The 19,876-nt window shown below is 38.9% G+C and overlaps 1 protein-coding gene across 2 annotated transcripts in view; it reads left to right on the top strand.

Annotated features, from left to right (window-relative positions):
* Positions 1-19,876, top strand: part of gabrb2a (gamma-aminobutyric acid type A receptor subunit beta2a) — a 42,218-nt gene that overhangs the window by 2,657 nt on the left and 19,685 nt on the right. For both annotated transcript variants that reach the window (XM_043233247.1, XM_043233245.1), the window contains exon 4: positions 14,416-14,636. In XM_043233247.1, coding sequence (XP_043089182.1) covers positions 14,416-14,636 — 221 coding nt within the window. The remainder of the gene's footprint in view (positions 1-14,415; positions 14,637-19,876) is intronic.

Genomic DNA, 19,876 nt, shown 5'->3' with positions numbered 1-19,876 from the left:
ACACACACATACTGTGTAAACAAAACCTATATCTAGCATATTGTTATAGGCAGAACTTTTTGGTTGCAACTGTCAAATATTATATTAATATTAAATTAATGTGCAATGCAACACATAATTAACCAGTTATATCGGATGTGGTTTTGTCGCAGAAAAACATGACCTTTTTGACTTTATTCAACGATTAAAATCGTACGGTACGGTATTCGCAAGCTTGACCTTCAACCCCGTCACCAGTGTCGTTTTAACACAGGAAGCCTGAACGTCGAGAGCTATTGGGCCCAAAATGTCTTCATTTAACCTCGCTGCAAACGAACGACGAAATAAAATGTTATTTTGACCTCGCGAGGCCTGAGCGCCTCCGTGAACCGATCCCGAAACACCTGAGAAAGGTGCCAGGGCCATTCAGCGCCCGTAACGCTGGCGTATGCGTCGGGACGGACGCTTTATGGATCTGTCGGGTTTGTTGCCCGTCACGCTCAAGCGTTTTCTTCGTTCTCTGCAGCTCCGGCACAATTGGACGCCGGCCCGAGCTCGATGGGATCCTCCGCTATCCTGAGGGTCGACGGGGTTGATCCGGGAGATTTGCAGCCATTAGCGTCTGATATTTCCATTCAAAGCCGGCGCGCATCACGCCTCGTTCTCTCTCTCGTACCGGCGCACTGTCTCATTAGTCCGGACAGATGTACGATCTCTCAATTAGGAGCGCCTCCGATGCCCCAGGTGTCTTCTCCGGGCGTAACCGCTTCCAGCGCTGTGTTTTAAAGCGCAGCGGCCCTCTCCTCCCCGTCTCCTCCCGCCTGCCATTTCACACGCGTGTAAACAAGAGCGTTCGCTGCGCTTGAAACGTGGCCAGAGAAGCCTCCACCAAAGGTCAGCCGTGTTGTTTGGCGATGCAAATCTTTAGGCCAGTCGCGTTTCCGTTGCTTGACATTAAAATGCGGGCTATTTTTGGAGAAGAGGCGAACGCGGGCCGCGCTCTCTGGCTCGGGCGCTTTCTGATGACTCACTTGTGACACTTGACCGTAAAAACCGGTCATAAACAATAACCAAAAATACACCGCATGGGTCAAGATGATCGATTTCTCTTTTAGGCCAAATATCATAAGGATATTATGTTAAGATATTTAGTAATGTCCTGCCATAAATATATCAACACTTCATTTTGGTTAAATGCAAATAAATAAATATATTGCATTGCTAAGGACTTCATTTGGAAACCGTAAAGGTGATTTTCTCAATTTTTTTTGCCGAGGAGTAATTTAAATGAATAAAATCCTCAAATATAATGGGAATTTCTGACAGCAAACATAAACTGCTGTAGTTATCCTCAACAATATATCTTAAGCTACGATTTACCTGGTTATAGGGCAAAGGTTTAAATTTGTTTATTTTGTATATCATGTTTATATATCATATTCCAAGAATAAGGTCATTTTTAATATATTTTTATATATAAAGTAGTGATGTCAAACGATTTATTGCATCCAAATAAAAACTTTTGTTTACATAATATATGTGTGTCTACTGTATATATATATATATATATATATATATATATATATATATATATATATATATACATACAATTTATAAATATATTTAATATTTTAACATACCATATTTTTCTTAAATATGTACATGCATGTATAATAATATATATATATATATATATATATATATATATATATATATATATATATATATATATATATATATAAAATTAAGATTTAATACATCTAATAATTAAATAATTTAAAATTTAATATATAATTAATTTGCGCATCTAACATATAATTAACCACTTAAATTGACTAACCTATATAATACATCCTTAAATGTGATTTCATCTCGTCTCGCTGCAGAGAACTTGACTTTTTTCGACTTTATCAAAATGACAAATAAGACAGCAGCTGAGCTGGTTAACATAAAGGCGATTTTCTCAATATTTCGGTTTTTGTTTTATTTTTTTGTGCAAACAGTCGCCTCCCAGACGAACATCGTCCGATCCCAACGAACTGCGCATCGGTGGAGAGTCGCTCCGCTCCACCGTTCTTGAATAAAAACGACCCTCATTTGTGTTTTGAGAATAATAGCATATTCTGATCGATCTGTTTGTGAGCCGTGCATCTCTGCATAAATTAGTCTGGAGATGGCCTTTGTTTTGCGCCGGGACGGAGGTTTTTCTCTGAAAACATAATAGTCACTTCAAAGGAAAAGATGGGAGCAGACTTGTGTTAGCTCATGGGCTAAATAATTACCGGGGCGGAAACATTGCCCTTATATGTATCATTATCCTGACAAGCATTAATTGCTTACATGAATAAGAGGCAGGGCCGCGCAATGATAGCCTGTGAAATAACAAATGGATGAAAAGACAAATTTAGACTCAATTAGATCGCTCGACTTAATTAGTACTAGTGTGCGTAATTGTTGATCATTTCTGGCTATAGTCGGTTAGTGTCTGTTTAGTCCTGTTTTATTCAATTCCGAGCTGATAAACAGAGTGTTATTTAGTGTTATTTTTACTTTGTGTTGCTATGACAACGCCACCCTTCTCTAAAACTGCGGGGTTAATGTGGGCTCCTCTCTGTTTCCATGTTTAAGGCAAGGCTGCAGATTTGTGTTTTGATGAATCCCAGCGTACGTCGCGTCGTGCCGCGTGCCGCTCGCATGTATGATTTAGCTCCAGCCAGAAATAGAGGAGCATGGGTGCAGTCACATGATGTTCTCTCAGACAGCAGCGACTTTGTATTATAATTTCATACGCTGATGAGATCTGCAGCACATCTCACTCCGCCGAGGAGCTTATTATAGTTCTTTTTCCCCTTCTCTGCTAATTTCTGCTGTTAATTCGGCACGACCCGTTACCGTACGTTCAGACTCATATTTAGAGATCGCAGCTGCTGCGGTGATTGCTGTAGGTTTCTTTTATACAATCGTTTGCATACCGAAGTGTGATCGGTCCGGTCGTGCATGCACCGCTCGTACCCGAATATAGGCTGTATACATGCATGCGTATGCTTCACATTACGTGTTTGCATGTGCGTGCTCCACGAGACAAAATAACAACGGAAGTTCAAAAGTTTTCACACCCCTGAAACCGAGTCTCTCGTCGGTCCTGCTGTTCCTCCAGCTTCGGCTATCCGACTTTCTCTGCTCACTTGAACCCTTTCCAGCGGCGACGGCATGGTTTTGAGATCCATCTTTTCACACTGGGGGACTCATACGTAACCATTATATAAGATGAAAACATTCACTCGAGAAGACACAACAATGCATTAAGAGACGGGGTGTAAACTTTGGACTTATTTTGTCCTCTGGGAAAAAAGTGCTTTTTCAATATATAAGCTGTACACAAAGTAAGAAACATTTACACGTCACGACCCCTGCTCTCAATGCATTGTGCAATAACTAATAAAATGTAGAATTTAATCGCTTTTTATGCCAAGGACTCCCAATTATGATGATCCTCTTGCAATTCCTAGAATATAATTTTTTTTGTGTGTGGTATTGTGCAACTGGTCATTTTTCTAAAGCCAAAATAAATGGTTAAATATAGTTGGATTCAAAATAATTATGTTTTTTTGCGCTCTCCGTACAGTATGCATTTGTCAAATGCAATGGTTTTGTTTTGTTTCTCCCTCAGTTCTCAAACCTTAGTTATAAACACTAGTGCTGGGTGGATTACTTTTAATTGTAGTCAGTTACTGATTATAAATTACATGACAAAAATTGTAGTTAGTAACGTAATCTAGTAGATTATTTATATTGAGTAATATTTTCCAACTACTTTTGACTTAACTTGTTTATCCTATAGATGTGATTCTTGTGCACCATTTATATTATATATATATATAAGACAAACAAAGACAGAAAAATATATTCCACTGTAAGAAATATGAAGCGCATTAAACATCATATTAAGGATTTCCCGGACTGGTATAGAGGCTACAGACAAATAAGGGAGACTCAATAAATTATTAATCATTTATGTGCATTGTGTGAATAACATGTAATCTATAAAAAGTAATCAGAGTATTTTAAAATGTAATATACTCTTAATTTTTGTAATCTGATTTTGTAATCCAGAGTACATGTAGTCAGAAACGCCTGGTATGACTTGACTTTTGCTCATGAATACCTATTGGGTAGCTGTGATAGTTTCATGCGTGTAGTGAATATTACCTTATATGTATATATATATATATATATATATATATATATATATATATATATATATATATATATATATATATATAGCTATGAATATGCAAATGAGTCCCCGCCTCCACGCAGTTACCCTCAGACTGCTCCACTTTCACTCGGTCAAAGGGATCATTTATCCAGAAATGAAGATCTGTTATCATTTACTTTGCCTCAAGTGTATCAGTCTCAGAGCAAAAGGAGATCATTCGAAGAATTTGTTACATCCATAACATCCATAATTCTCAAAAATGTCTTGTTTTGAGCTCAGCTAACGCTAGAAACCCGTACAGGTTGGGAATGACTTAAACGATGACGGATATTCACTTTTGGGTGAGCCGTCCCTTTAACTGAAGCACTAAAAGCTACATAGCTGCGACCGGCAATGCTGCTTTAATTCAGAAAATATACTCTTGCTGATGAATGTGCGCACGGTCTGTCTTAAAGCGTATTAGAGACGCCAGAGATGCGTGAAAACGACCCGGTGTCTTTAAGTTATTCGTTTATTGATAATGCTTCGCGCAAGCTCCTGATCTCCCCGTGAGGGTCCCCAAATGTAAAAAAATCAAACGCAGAATGTTTTCGCAAGAAAGTTTAATCAAATAACAACATTAAAGTCTAATTCCCAAGCTAATTCTGCGAAGAGGCGCTCGGTTGTAGATTAATTTGAAACACCTGCCGTTTGGAGTCTGTCTGACATTGCAATAAACTTTGCCACTTAATCACGTCTTTGACATCAAACGTTTATCTCCAAACATGTCATCAACATCCTCATCACGGCACTTGCGGTTATGAGCTCAGATTAAGTGAAGGTAATGTGACAGATTTGGCTCGTGCGATCTGTTAATATATCATCCTGCGATGGGCTGTTAAATCAAACGTGTTTAAGTAGCTGTAAAAAGCGCTCCGTTGGGACCAAAGGCTAATCGGGCTAGTCATGCTATCAGCACCCCGGGTCTGACCGCCGCTTCTGAAGTCCGTCTCTCTTATAACCTGCAGCATTCGGAGGCTTGTGCTTCACCAGGCTTTCGCATGGTTTCGTTGTCGTGAGCGATTAATGAAGTCTGCAGCAGCTGTGCTGGAGTTTCTCTGATGTGGAGAGACACTGAGACTACGGCGGCGGTGATGTTAAGTGCCCCGTTATCAGCGTTCTCATCACAATCTCCTCGCGTCCTCATTTGGCACTTTCCACAAATAGGGACGAGCAGAAACACTTTGGGTCCCTCATGACTTATTTAAAGCATTAGAGGCACAAATTCCCATGTTTTTTTGTGCAAAAACTGGCCTAGAAGTAGCTCGGTTTAATCGTAAACATTTTGTACTCAACCCTGTTATCGCACGATTTAACCCCGCCTTGTTTAAAATTGTGGCCTACCCTGGTTTGAATCCTTTCTGCTGCGCGATGGAAAGGCAAATACGGTTTGCATTTTCTCAATTTCTTCTGCTGACAGCATTCATTACGCTCGACAGTGTTCCACCCTGTTGCGCGAGTTTTTGTAAGAGAGAATATTGAAATAGCATGTTATTTAATATTTAAACGGCATGCATTTATGTGGTGATTGTTCTAGACATGACCCTGGACCCTAAAACCAGTCATTTGAGGGTTCTTTTTTTTTTGAGATTGTGAGGTTATGATCAAACGATATCTGTCTGAGATGCAACCATTCGAAAATCTGGAATCTGAGGGTGCAAACGTTTCTAAATGTTGAGAAAATCACATTTAAAGTTGTTCAGATCAAGTCCTGAGTGCATGTTACTAATCAAAAATGAAGTTTTGATTAGTGTTACATGTAACTTTAAGTACTTTAAGTAACTGGATTATTCTAAACTCAGAATATGGTGCAAACTCGCAATAATTAAAATGCAAAATAACACAGATGTGTTGTTGAGCTAAAATGCTAAAAAAGCTAAGAATTACTTCGGATAAACTTTTTTTGAATGGTAACTGTAACATTAGTTAACATGAACTAAAAATAAACTATACTTCTAAATCATTTATTAATATCATAATTGACTAATGCATTATTGAAATCACAAGCTTGTTAACATTAGTTAATGCGCTACGAACTAACATGAGCAAACAACTTTGATATGAACAAAGATTAATAAATAGTTGGTAACACTTTATTATTTAAGGTTTCCTTGTTATAAACTACATGCACTTAATATTATAACAACAGTTATTTATGCATAATTACATACATCCCTCATCCTAACCTAACCTTAAGTACATTTAGTTAACTAATATCCCTAATTAGTTAAAGGTATAATTGCACCTTAAAATAAAGTGTAACCAAATAGTGTAAAAAAATGACACTTTAGTATAACATTTTACCTTTTTTTTAATAGCTGAAGAGTGTTAGACTTTCTTCTCCTGTGCTCTGTTCTTCAGGAAATCCAGCTTATTTGTTCACTTTTGCAATTGACAAAAATAGAGCTTTTTTTATTTTACAATAAAAATATTGTTCGCATATTATCTGTACTCACAGGAATCTGTAACAGTGTTGAAAGCGTTGATCGAGCTCACATTTCCGTCCACTTGCACAAGCTAAATTAGCATGTTTATCGATATACAATGTCAAAATCACGATTGTAAACATTTTTAAATGCATCAAATATTATATCCAACAAATAAAAGCACAGTATAACGCGCAGCTTAACGTTCAGAGGTAGAAGAAAAGCTCCTCCTTTCAGTCTTGGAAAGTGTGCTTTATTTCACGGCCTGGAAATACCGAACGCTCTTGTTTGGCGTTCTGCTCATCGTGCATGACTTCTGCTGCGTGCCGTCCGTGGAGATGGATGTGTGCTGAACGTGATGAGTGTTGGGTTTGGGCTGTGACAGGCTTAATGGAGAACTCCCAGCAGCCTCTGCGTCAGTGTCAGCTCGGCGGGAGAGACCCGACAAATGACGTTGTGTCATCCTGTCACAATCTCAATATGATCTATCGATCTGGATATCCATCTGAAGAGCTGGCGTGCTTCGCTTTGTCTTACGTAAGCTTGTTTCTCAGCTCGGCTGTAGATCATACACTGCTGGGATCAACAATACGGATCTGTGGGGGTTTTCTGCCGGCCCAGTCAGTTTGGATTTTTACGTCTTGTGCCAACATTATGCATTTAGCAACACACTTTCTGAGAAGGTGTGTGTGTGTATATATATATATATATATATATATATATATATATATATATATATATATATATATGTATGTGTGTATGTATGTAATATGCAATACTAAACAGCAAGTACATTACTGGAGTACATTTTATTTTTTTTTGACAAGAAACTACTAGTTTTTCAGCTAAATCAATGTTTCTTTAATGCAATTTCTTTTTGCAATTATTTGTCAAATTTAATAGCATTTTTCCAACGTATTGCTTTCTTCTCAAGACTTGTGTGAGTGATATTACAGAAACACAATTAAACTGGCATTTTCGTTGTCTAAAAAAATTCTGCATCATTTATCAATCTCAAATTTCTACCCTGTTGTACAATTTATCGTCAGAAATAATAATTCTAAAAAATATCTTCAGTTTATGGGAAATATAAGTTTACCAATAACTACAAATAAAAAAATCCCAATCTAGCTATGCATACGTGATTAACGGCTTAATCGAAGCTTAATATGCAACCACGTTTTTATATATTTGTTTATTTATTTTTTTACTTTTTTTACTATTTCAGCTTTTCCCCTTAAAAGTTTACATTGAATATACCGTTGCTTGTGTTTCAGCGCGGTACATCCTGCATTGTTTTTCATTTATTATTTTCACTCCTTTCTAACTTTCAACCCTGTTACAGATGCTGCCATTTCGGCCCAATCTTGAGCACGGTGAGACTCATGCAGGCATAAAGACATGCACAGGATATAGTAACACCACAGTGAGTGTTGCACCATCAGTACATCCTCCTTGTTGAGTCCTGGTTATTATTTTTAAATGTTGGTTCGCCCGAGCCAATGGAAGGAAGTCGGTCAGTTGCAGTGAGAGTGACTTTCATTTCATACAAAGCTTCTTCTTCTCAGACTTCTTTAGTTGACGATTTTTCATGTCGCATAAAGAATTCATAACCGATGCGCCCTTAATTAGTACATTTATGCTGCAGATTTAGAGGCGTCCTTGATTAAATTAATTTGCACTTGCAAATTTCAGCTCTGTTAACGATGATTAAACAGCACAACCTAACAGAGGCTTTTCTGCTCTTGCAGAACATCTCCGCTTCGCGACATGCTTTAAAGGGATAGCTCAGTTGAAAACGAAAATATTCGTTTAGGCACCTTCGTGTCGATCTAAAGCATGATGTTCTTTCTTCTATGCATGATAAATTATAAATAATTCACCGCTTGTGTTCTATATGCATTGCGTTCTTTTGTAAAAACTTAAAAGCCTCGCATCCACTGGATCGGGAAAGAGCGGCGATAACCCATTGCACGTCATCAATGCACCAATGCGCCTCTATTTTCATACATCGAGGGGCGTCGAGAGCAAAAAATGCCGATGAATCCAGTCGGTTGCATGTGAGCTTACAGAAGCCGTGTGTTTGCGTCTCGGTTTGAGATCTATTGATGTCAAAGAAGAGTAAACAGAGCCCAAAGAGGCATCTGCTACCATCTGTGACCATAGTAATTATGCTCACATTTGGCACTGAAGCCAAGAGGAAAGTTCCAAGCCCAGGTGTTCCACATTCTGTACCCTGGCATCCGCGCTCCGCTCAGAAAAATGTATATTTAACCTCTTTCCCCGAAATGTTAATCTACAGACAGCTTTCCCCCATTTTTCTCCAGTTTTCGCCGTCGTGATTAATGGCCGTAATGCATCAGCATATGCTGCACGCGCTCCTAAAAACGCTGTGCTTAAAAAGCTCGGGATGGAGGAACGCCATTAGGCGTAAATATCATCAAAACATTTCCTCACGCGTGACGCCAATCTTTCGTTCTTACCCGCGCTCAGTTCGCTTTTGCTCAACCTTTTGCTGCTCCGAACACGAGTGATCGCTCTAGCGGGGCAAGCCAAAAGCAGATATTTAGCAGAACGCTCATGCTGCTCTCTTCAATGCACTGATCGAAAGTTGAACAGGTTTGTCGAGCTCTAAAACTTCATTTTGTTGCCAAAATGCGCCAGATTTAGCCAACACTGGCTAATTTTCATCCATAATCCATAGTATATATATTTAGAAATCGCTAAAAATGACATCAGCTGGATTTTCACAGACATAATCAGGTTTGGGTAAATTTACAGATGTCCAGTGTTTGGAGTAATGAATTACAATTACTGTATTCAGATTACTTATATATATATATGAACTTTGATGCTCGTTATCTCATGATTATAGCCTGAATTTCACAGAGAGGATCACAAATGCGAATAGAAGTGACTTTTGTTTTTCATATTACGCAAAATAATAGGGCACAGGTCACGTGGATTACTTTTAAGTCGCTTTTTTGTGCTTTTTCTCTCTTAAGAGCTTGTGAGCAGCATAGACATTCTTCAAAACGTCTCTTTTCGTTTCCCTCGAGGGAAAACAAAGCTGTGTTTCAGGGTCCCTACGCGGTGTTCACTGCTCTCTCTTCCGTGAGCAAGGGATGTCTGTTGAAAACGAGTTGATTCAGCGAATTCACAAATGCAATATACGTTTAATTTAATATATATCTATATGTAACACATTCATGTGCTGTAAACCAAAGGCATGCGAAGTGTCATATTTAGCACTCACAAACGGGGTGATTGTTGCGTTGTTTAATAATAAAATACATTTAATTTGGAAACGTTAGATGTGCATTCTGTCTTATTTAACCGTTGCACTTTATAGCCGTGAACGACCAAGTATAAATCACACCCGGGACTAATTAAACTCTATCAAAATGCTAAAGCCTCAAATCGTTTTACCTTGTCTGTTTCAGTCCGAATAAGTGCACTAACTTTCCTGTGAAGTGACGTATCGACGTACTCTCGTTCCCCGTGTCCTTTGAACCGAACGTGCTCGCTCCCTTCAGACTGGAATCGCTCTTAAGACGACGCAATATATGTGAAGTCCACTTTGCAGTTCACTTTTGGTCGAATGAAACGCTCCTTAAGTGATAGAGGTTATGTGACTTTAGTGAAATACAGTCTTTATATATTTCGACATTCTTCTCTATTCTATCAGCTCTGAATTTAGAGAGAGTCACCCTAAAATTACGACAGTGGCATTATTTATCAGGCGTCTGAAGCGAATAACATGTAGTTCTGATTCGTGAACTGATTCAGATGCTTCAGTCCAATTTGGCTAATTGGATCAAATGGTTCGCTAAAAAGAATCGGTTCAAAAGAATGAACTGGGCATCACTCCAAACTGTTTGCCTGAGACTCAAAGGTAATAACGTCCAGTTTCTTGCACAGACTGATTGTTTCGCTTCATAAGCTTCATTTATATAGCGCTTTTAACAATACAGACTGTGTCAAAGCGCTGGACAGTATCAAACTGGAGATTAATAGAGATAAAACACTCAATTTTCAGTTAAAGGCGCTTCATTATTGAATTCAGAGATGTCATCGCCTAGCTCAGTTCAGTTTAAATAATCGGAAAAAAATCGAATCGCTTAGAAATAATCGCTAGAAATTAGAGGAACCAAAACCCGGGGTCAGTTCTCCTCTGGCCAGACCAAACTAATTCATTTATATGATGTATTCATTTGCTATAATTGTAATATATGGTTTAATGTATTTATTATTTTTTGGCCTATTGTATATACACACACACACACACACACACACACACACATATATATATATATATATATATATATGTACTATATGTGTGTGTGTTTATTATATTTTAATTCATTCAATTTATTTCTGTTCTCTCTCTCTCTCTTTATATATATATATATATATATATATATATATATATATATATATGTATTTATACATTTTTCATATTTGTACATTACTGTTTTAATAAATTTTAAATGTTTAAATGTATTTTATTTCAAATTTTCAATTGCTGTCATTTCTTACAATAATCTAGTCATGTAAGTTGAAGTATTTCATTATATTTATTCGTTATTTAGCTTCATAAGACTATATACTAATGTACTAATAAGACAGTATACTAATATACTGACTTTCAAAGCGCCAACAGCCATTGACCTGAATTTAAATCACCACCATTGACCACGATTTCAGCCAAATCTTTGCTCATCCGCCGAGGCAAAAAAAACCCCACATACATGTTGGAATAGACTAAGATTGAGTAAATGAGCACATTGTCATTTTTTGGGTGAGCTGTCCCTTTAAGAGCGCCGAGGTGACCCTGTCGCCCGAGGCGTCAGATGCTTCTCCCGAGGCAAACCTGCAGCATCGATCCTTAACCTCCTCTACACGTAATGACAAATCCTAGAGACGGGAGGATATTATGAGAGGCGACGGCTGACGACGGACCAGCAGCCTGCTCAGTAGGGCTTGTATGTAACTCGGTTATCAATGTTTTGGATCCTTATCAGCCTAGAAAGGATTTTAAGTACTTTTCAGTAGCAAAACAAGTAGTAGTGCAGCTGTATTTGTGCATGGGATCTGTCGTGGAGAACTGGGGCGTGTGTGTGTGTGTGTGTGTGTGTGGTGTGTTTAGCGTGTTTGCTCATGCACATGCAGGACAGTGTGAGTCACAGCTGGTTCCTCCATCGGCTTTTGAATCAGAGGGAGGTTCGCTCCTTTAATGCCTGAGAGTAACTTTATCGAGAGTGCTGGTTATTTTTGGCAGAAGGCGATTGGCAGTTTTAAGAGTTCCCTCGCAGGTCACCGCTGGAGAAGCACGGAGAGATAAATACGAGGGCTAGAAACCGTCGTCCTCTGGCCACGCTGATAAACACATCCACAGCACTCCAGAAACAAACGCCGGATAAAATCAGGGGCACTTTATCCCAGGAGGCAATGCTCAAAAACAGTTCACATGAGAAAATAACTGAGGGGACAGAATTAAAATGAGAGTAAAGCTGTTTTTTTATAAACTAAGCTCTTAAAAGTAAAGGTGCTTCAAAGGTTCTTCAAAGCAATGCCACAGAAGGACCAAAAAATCTATTAAAATTGAGATTTGTCTGAATAAATAATAAGCTTTCTGGTTTATGATTGGACAATAATCTGGCTGAGATGGCAACTATTAGAAAATCTGGAATCTGAACGAGCAAAAAATCTAAATATTGAGAAAATCACCTTCAAAGTTGTGCAGATGTAGCTCCTAGCAATGCATTTGACTAATCAAAAGTGACGTTTTGATGTGTTCACAGTAGGAAATGTCTTATATATCTTAATGGAGCATGGAGTTTTGACCCATAGAAATATACAAATATAGCTGTGCTGCTGACGACTGGTCTGTGATCCAGCATCGTATTTTTGGTTCCGCAAAAAAACATTCGCTCAAGGAAGCACCTCTTTATAATCCCAAGAACCTTATTTCACAACAAAGAAGCTTTTGTGAAACCGAAAGGTTTCTCACTGAGACAGAAAGCTTCTTTTATGGCATGGTGTTCGCCGGCGACATCGGCGGGCGCTTCGCTCTGATTGGCTGATTAGTTCGTCAGCAGCCTATCGCGATCGCAGCTCCTCGGCACGACATGTGAAAACAGATTTCCCTCCGTGAACATATCAGGACATTTTTGATCGGTAATATGCATTGCTAAGAACGTTTTTAGTGAGCTGCCGCCACCTGCAGTGTTTAACGAGGATTTGTTGACTAATGATCTGAAGGATAGCGAGTGTTAATTAAAGCAGCTCAATGAGAGTTAGTAGGGACTAATCAAAGAGGCTGCATATGCTCTTGGTATAATTCTTGTTGTGTAAGCTTGATGGGACTTTGATCGTGTGATTAAAACTAATTTTATTAAGTAAATGCCACTTTTTTTTAAATCTGCGAAATTTATCAAAAGTGACCCTAACGTTACTAAATGTTATTTAAAACAGAAAACACTGAAAAATAAGTGTTTCAAAGTTTGCACAGCAGTTGATTATAATAAGAAACATTTCTTAAACGGCAAAACTATTTTATTGCATATACATTAAATAGAAAATAGCTATTTTAATAGTATAACATCGTACAATATTACTGTTTTTCTGCATTTCTAATCAAATAAGTGCTTACAATAAATAAAAATACGTAAATATAAAATAAAAATACAATAAATACATAAAAAACACCTGAAAGTACAACAAAGTGGAAAGAGCTCCTTAAAGTAACACTCACAGGTTACCACTTTTTACAGTTTGGTGTTAAATATTAATATTAAATACTCAAATATTAATCACAGTGTAGTTTAAATATTAACGTCAGTCTTATTAATATTAAATAGCGCTGTAAACATCTAAAAATATTATAGTGTTGGTTGCATGTTTGTAGTGTAAGGTACATATGTTTTAAATACCTGGAAATATCAAATTGAACATGAAATTAAAATTGAAAAAAAAAATTACAAATGCATTTAGTTGTTTAGCAGACGCTTTTATACGAAGGGACTGCGACAAATGAGGACAAGAGAAGCAATCGAAATCAAGAAAAGAGGAGCTTAGCAAAGCACATATAGCATTTTTTAATCATACAATAAATAAAAAGAAAACAAATAACATAGAAAGGAATAGAACAAGCATTTTTCACTTTTTTTAAAATTGTATTATGAATAAAAATAAAACAAATACACAGAATGCAAAAAGATTAGAAAAGCGAGTGTTAGTTTTTTTATGGGTTATGAAAGATTCGTATTTTGGCTGTGGGAGTCCCAAACAACAGGCTGGCGTGCATGTAAAAAATAATATGCATTTATTTTGACCTCATTTGTCCAATGACTTCCAAACGATTCACCGAACAAATGATTTTTCCGAACTCCTCCAGTGATTGGTCGGCATCCTTCAAAGCAGTGTTTGCGAGCTTTGAGCGCACCTAGTGGCGAAGAATGAATGTGCGTTTTCATTCAGACCAACGCGAAAGTAACGACGAGCGGGCGGCCAGTACGCTAATGTTTCGTGTCGACTTGGGACTCGTTTCAGTGATTCAGAGTCTAATATTTCGTTTGATGGCCGACGGCGGTGCGCGTTCAGACTTTACAGGGTGTTTTCATTCACTTAAAGCTGCACTCAAAAATGCGCAAACGTCAATGCAATTACTGAACAGAACTGTAATAAAGAGGGCAAATGAAGCCACTTTTTCACGATCTAATCTTCTCCAAACCGTCCTCTTGTTTTCAGGACTACACCCTCACCATGTATTTCCAGCAGGCCTGGCGAGACAAGCGCTTGTCGTACTCGGAGATCCCTCTCAACCTAACTTTGGATAACCGCGTGGCTGACCAGCTGTGGGTGCCCGACACCTACTTCCTCAACGATAAGAAATCCTTCGTTCACGGGGTGACGGTGAAGAACCGGATGATCCGCCTGCACCCTGACGGCACCGTGCTCTACGGGTTAAGGTACGTCCTTTGAGGTCATCGGCTCCTCATCGTCATTCTGTCCACGCAAACTATTTGCAAACCACCCACATAACGCGTTCAGAGGCCTGTTTTTATTTTCCCTGGCTGCTGATGCATTATGCCGGTGTAAATGACTCAACATCGCTGTCTATGTTTAGAAGGGATGAAATTGTTGTTGCTAATTCCAAAGCTGCTCATTGTGCCCGCCGTTCCTCAGCCTGACAGCGGCGTCCTTATCAGAAGAGTGCTTAAAAATTAAAAATCTGCATTGCAGCAGATAATTCACCGCTATTAAGGCGACCGAAATCAATAAATATAATTTATAACGCTTCATTACGTAAGCGGCCAATTACATAAGCCGTTTTTACGTAACCCGAAAGGGGAATCTGCGTGGAGGAACACTAAATGCACGCGATGAAGCATTGACGGGAATGTGTGAGAGTGCCGTGACCTGGCCTGAAGAACATTGCTTTCGGGACTGCCATCGCGCTGCTTTGTCAATGGAGACCTTCGCGTGTGAGACAGCGCCGTGTGTGTGTGTGTGTGTGTGTGTGAGCGAGCATGTGTTGAGGAGGCAGTAATAGAGCGTTCTCTTTTGTGACATCTCAAATTTAGTGCGAATCTGCGCTCCGTTGCCGTTTGACATAAAAGAGTGTTGGAAGATGGGCTTTCTGGGTTTGTAAATGTGTGTGTTTGCAGCGAGTGGGGGTGTGTTGTCCGTGTTCCTCGGGTGCCCTGCTCCACTAAGCCTGCCAAAGCATGTTCCTCAATTACCAGGAGAAGAAGAAAATAACAGCGCTCTTCTATAGCTGTCTGTGAAAGCCCAGTCTGACAATTTAGCGCAGGCAGGTAGATCAGATTATCTCGCTCCTAAAAGACTTCAGCCAATAACACGGGAGACGAAAATACACAGGCTTAAACATCATTTCTGAATCATAATACAAGTGAATCATGCCATGGCTTAGTAGTCTGTATCGACCTTGTTTTAATGCACTAATGTCAAAGCATTTATTCAAATTTAATCGCATTCGAATTCAGGGGTTGGAGCTTTTAAAGACGCAGTAAACTTATTTCGAGGAAGTAGTGATTCATGCCGGACAAGAGCCACTGGCGGACTTGCATGCAAAATCATACCTAAATGATTTTTTATATATTCATTGGATTTCGTTCGCTAACGAATGCTTCGAACTATGAACCCTTACGGGAATGAACCGTGGTTGTGCTGCGTTATTAACCACGTTTTTTTTTACCACACAAACCATAGTTTAACTATAGTACGTAGTAGTAAAACTGTGCAAACGGTAAAAAAACCCCTACAGATAACATTGGTTAAACTATGGTTGGTGCGGTAATGGTGTAGCATGTTTTAAATACTACTTTTTTGCTACGTGGACTTATAAGATGCCTGTCTTCGGACCAAAAAAGGCCTTTTACTTTTGCGCAGAACGTGTGTTAAGAAATCTTTTAGGCTATCTTAGGCTAGTGTCTGACTCGTTTGTTTAAATGTGAACAAAATGTCTGAAATAGAGTTTTTGCTGCGATTAGCTCTTCGTGTTGGGACGTGTCACATTCACAGCATCTCAGCATCATTCGGGAAGCCCGCAGTCCGCGGTGTGCAGCAAGGTTATGTACTAGGCCCAATGAAGAAGCGTTGGGGCCACTCCTGTCTAAATGCAGCCGACTAATTTAGGACATAATAGACTTAAGCAAAACTAAATTACTAGACGTAGCGACTGAGAGAAGAGGAAGTCTCCTTCGTTTACAAAACGGAGACGTGATCATTAATTCTCATTTACAGGAAAGGTTGCTTATTATATGGAGGTGAAGTGCATAGGCTGGTGTTGTTTTTTTCAGCAGCTTGAAGACGTCTAAGGGCAGAATAGGACAGCTTCTATTTATAGCCGTTGTTGTTTTATTTTGTATGATCACACATTCCTGCGCTATACGTCTGCGTGAAGGCAGGTGAATATACCGGCTCGGAAAGGAGAGGAAAATTGCTGAAGTGCCGGCAGAATTCAATACCATGTCCTTCTCTCACACGTTTAAGTCTGACACCGTCAATAGTGGCTTAGCGGGATCACACAAAAACCTATATTAAAGTAAGATAAAACACGTATTCGCTGGTTAAATTCAACATGGCTTGATTTCGTTTTTTTTTTTTTTTCATTTGGCACACACTTTTGTCTAAAGCAAGTCGTACACATCATATCAGTTCCTGCCCGAACGGATGACCTTGGTGTTTTTAATGCTATTCTTTACGCTTTTTAAATGCGCATTCCTGGTGTGTGTGTGTGTGTGTGTGGAAATGGATTCAATTTAAAAAAAAATTTATTTAATTTTCAGTGGTTTTGCATTTGGCACATGCTTTCATCCAAAGCGATTTATATTCCTTTCGAAGTACACATTTTATTGGTTTCATGCGTTCCCCGGGAATCAAACCCATGACCTTGACGCTAGTGGCGCTAGTAACGCTAGGTTTTTCAGAAACACTTCCCTGATGCACGTTCCTAGTCCCTACGTGCATATCATATCCGCGTACGCTCAAATGAGTTTCCAATACAAGCCCATTTTCATGCAGAGATCATTTTCAACCATCAAAACTATGTTTATTAACTGTCTGTTGTTCACATGATGGTCAAAAATGATTCAATTCAATTAATGTGCTATATTTTGTGGTACTTATTCATACGGTAACACTTTAGATTATTAACTATAGCTTTTTCCTCCATAAATATGCTTCTTATTAATAGTCTTTAAGGTAGTTGTTTTGGTTAGGTATTAAATAGGGATGTAGAATTATAATGTGTGCTCAGTTTATGCTAATAAATTGCTAATATTCTAGTAATAAGCAAACGACTAGTTAAGGGATCCTAAAATAAAAGGGTTACCATTTATATTTAAGGAATAGTTAAATAGTTTTTCGGTAATTCTTGATGATTTGTCTTGATAAAGGATTCTACTTGGATTAATTGCTGAATTGAACAAAAAACTGACTTAAACTAATAAAACTTTTATTATGAAAAAATGCACAAAATTGTACAATTTTATTAAATATTCCAAAATATGTTTTACTCTGAAAAGGCATGAAAGTCAAGTCCGTGCATCCAAAGAAGTTGCGTTGCAAAGTTGATATTTTAAAAAACCCGAATGATTTAGTTTGCATGCAGTACCAAACATGTCCACTAGTCGAGAGTCGCTTTCCACTTATTTCCAATGCGATCCTATTTGAATTTTTTCTTTTAAATCTTTTTGGATCGTGATTGGTTGGCAATCGTGGTTCGTGAGGAAACAAATTAGCGTAACGACAAGAGGTATTACAATTCGAAGGAGGTTCACGAGGACGCTGCCAATGTCCTCTACCGCACGTTTTTGTTTTGTTTTGAAATGGCGATCCAGTTAGGCGTGCGGACCGGCGTTTTGTCGGCTGTGTTTTGGGCTCGTCCTCTCGTAACGTGATTTAGTCAGAGCCCTGCGTGGCGTGTTTCAGCGCGAGCCTTAGTAAACAAGGTCGTTTGGAGTAAAGGTACACATGCTGCCTTGGGGCCTGTACCCAACCCTCGCGTGAACCTGTGCGGTGCGGGGCCCGCCGGTGATAGACGGATAGACGAAGCCTAGTGTGCTGCTGAAAGAGCGCTCTCGAATGCGTGCGGATGAGAAGATCTCGGCGCCGGTGAGTCTGAATGCAAGCGAGGAGCGCTGGAGAGTAAACAGCTCTGACTTTTATTCCTCAGACCCTTTTCAAGCTGATACAAGCTGCCAGAGGCGTTGAGCGGCACTAAACCGGCGAGGGTCAGGCCTAGCTTCCTTCTGCTCTTAATATATGGAGCCAAGCCCTCTTCAAGCAGGAAGCAGAGACTCGGCCGACGTCTTTTTTTACCTTTTTCCTCCCAAACTCACGCGCTGCTACAAATACGGTCTTTTAGTAACCTAAACGTGCCTTTGGGAATAAATAACGTGTTGGGGGCAATTATAACACCTGACAAAGAAATCTTATTAGCCCCGCTCTGACGGGAAAAAAAAAAAAAAAACACATCCAGGTTATAATGTCATTGTCTTTAGAAATGTTTTGGCTGGATATAACGTGCGATGATCGTAATAACGGAATAATGTTTATTTAATTATTACAAGTTTTGACAAAATAGACACATAAGATGTATATATAGTGAAATGCATCAAAACTTCATTTTTGGTTAGCAATGCGATATTATTGCTAATATGCATTTAGATTTCAGACGGATTTTCATATAGTTATATCTCAGCCAAATATTGTCCAATCCTAACAAACAAATCTATTTATAATCAAATTAATGACTGGTTTTGTGGTCCAGAGGCACATTTGTTCTTCAAGCTATATATATATATATATATATGTTTGAAAGTAGTCTGTTCTGCTCACCAAGGCTGTATTTTTTATCCTGTGAAAAATGTGAAATATTATTACAATTAAAAGGAACCATTTTCAATGTGAATGTCCGTTAAAGCGTAATTTATTTCTGTGAAGCGCCGCTGAATTTTCTTGTCTTCAGACATGATCCTTCAGAAATCGTTCCGGTGGCTCCAGAAACATTTCTGATTAGTGCCAGTGTTGAAAACAGTTGTGCCGCTCGGTGTTTTTATGGAGCATCGAAAGAAAGACGGAGGAGAGCATAGAGATCGGGAAAGAGACATCTTAGCCCCAAAAATGCCAACGATTTCTTGAAGATGTTTTGAGGAAAGTGTAACCATTGGCTCCGTTGGTTTCCGTAGTAGGAACAAAAATGCCACGGGAGTCAACGGCGACCAAAACCAGCCTGAACCGTTCAGTGAGCGAGAAGAAGGGCTTTCCAACAACACCAAAGCTCAGACGCTCTCGTCTATCCATCTCTTAGACGCCCAAATGCACTGAGACTTTTGCTGATGATGTAGCGACCTATAAATAGCCTGTTATTTTTACCTCTGCCATCTTGGCCTAATTTCCTGATTTCCCAGAGCTCCCAGTTCTTCCAGCTCTTCCTGAGGAATTGTGATTGCGGAGGATCCTCGGGAGTATTGATGTTTTTTGGCGTGCTGATTTATGACCAGGAACCAGAGAGAGATGAGGACTGCTGACAAGCCAGAACCGTATATGAAAGAAAATACGCAACCCGCAAAATGTTTAATAGCTGCTTTACATCAAATCAGAAAGAGCTGAATTGTTTAGATCGTCTTGGCAACGTAATAAATCTCTTATATATACCGTCACATGACGTTTAACTCTTCCT

Source organism: Puntigrus tetrazona, unplaced genomic scaffold, assembly GCF_018831695.1.
Source record: "Puntigrus tetrazona isolate hp1 unplaced genomic scaffold, ASM1883169v1 S000000769, whole genome shotgun sequence".
Lineage (NCBI taxonomy): Eukaryota > Metazoa > Chordata > Actinopteri > Cypriniformes > Cyprinidae > Puntigrus > Puntigrus tetrazona.
Note: the sequence above shows the minus strand (reverse complement) of the source record. Positions and strands in the feature narration are given on the sequence as shown.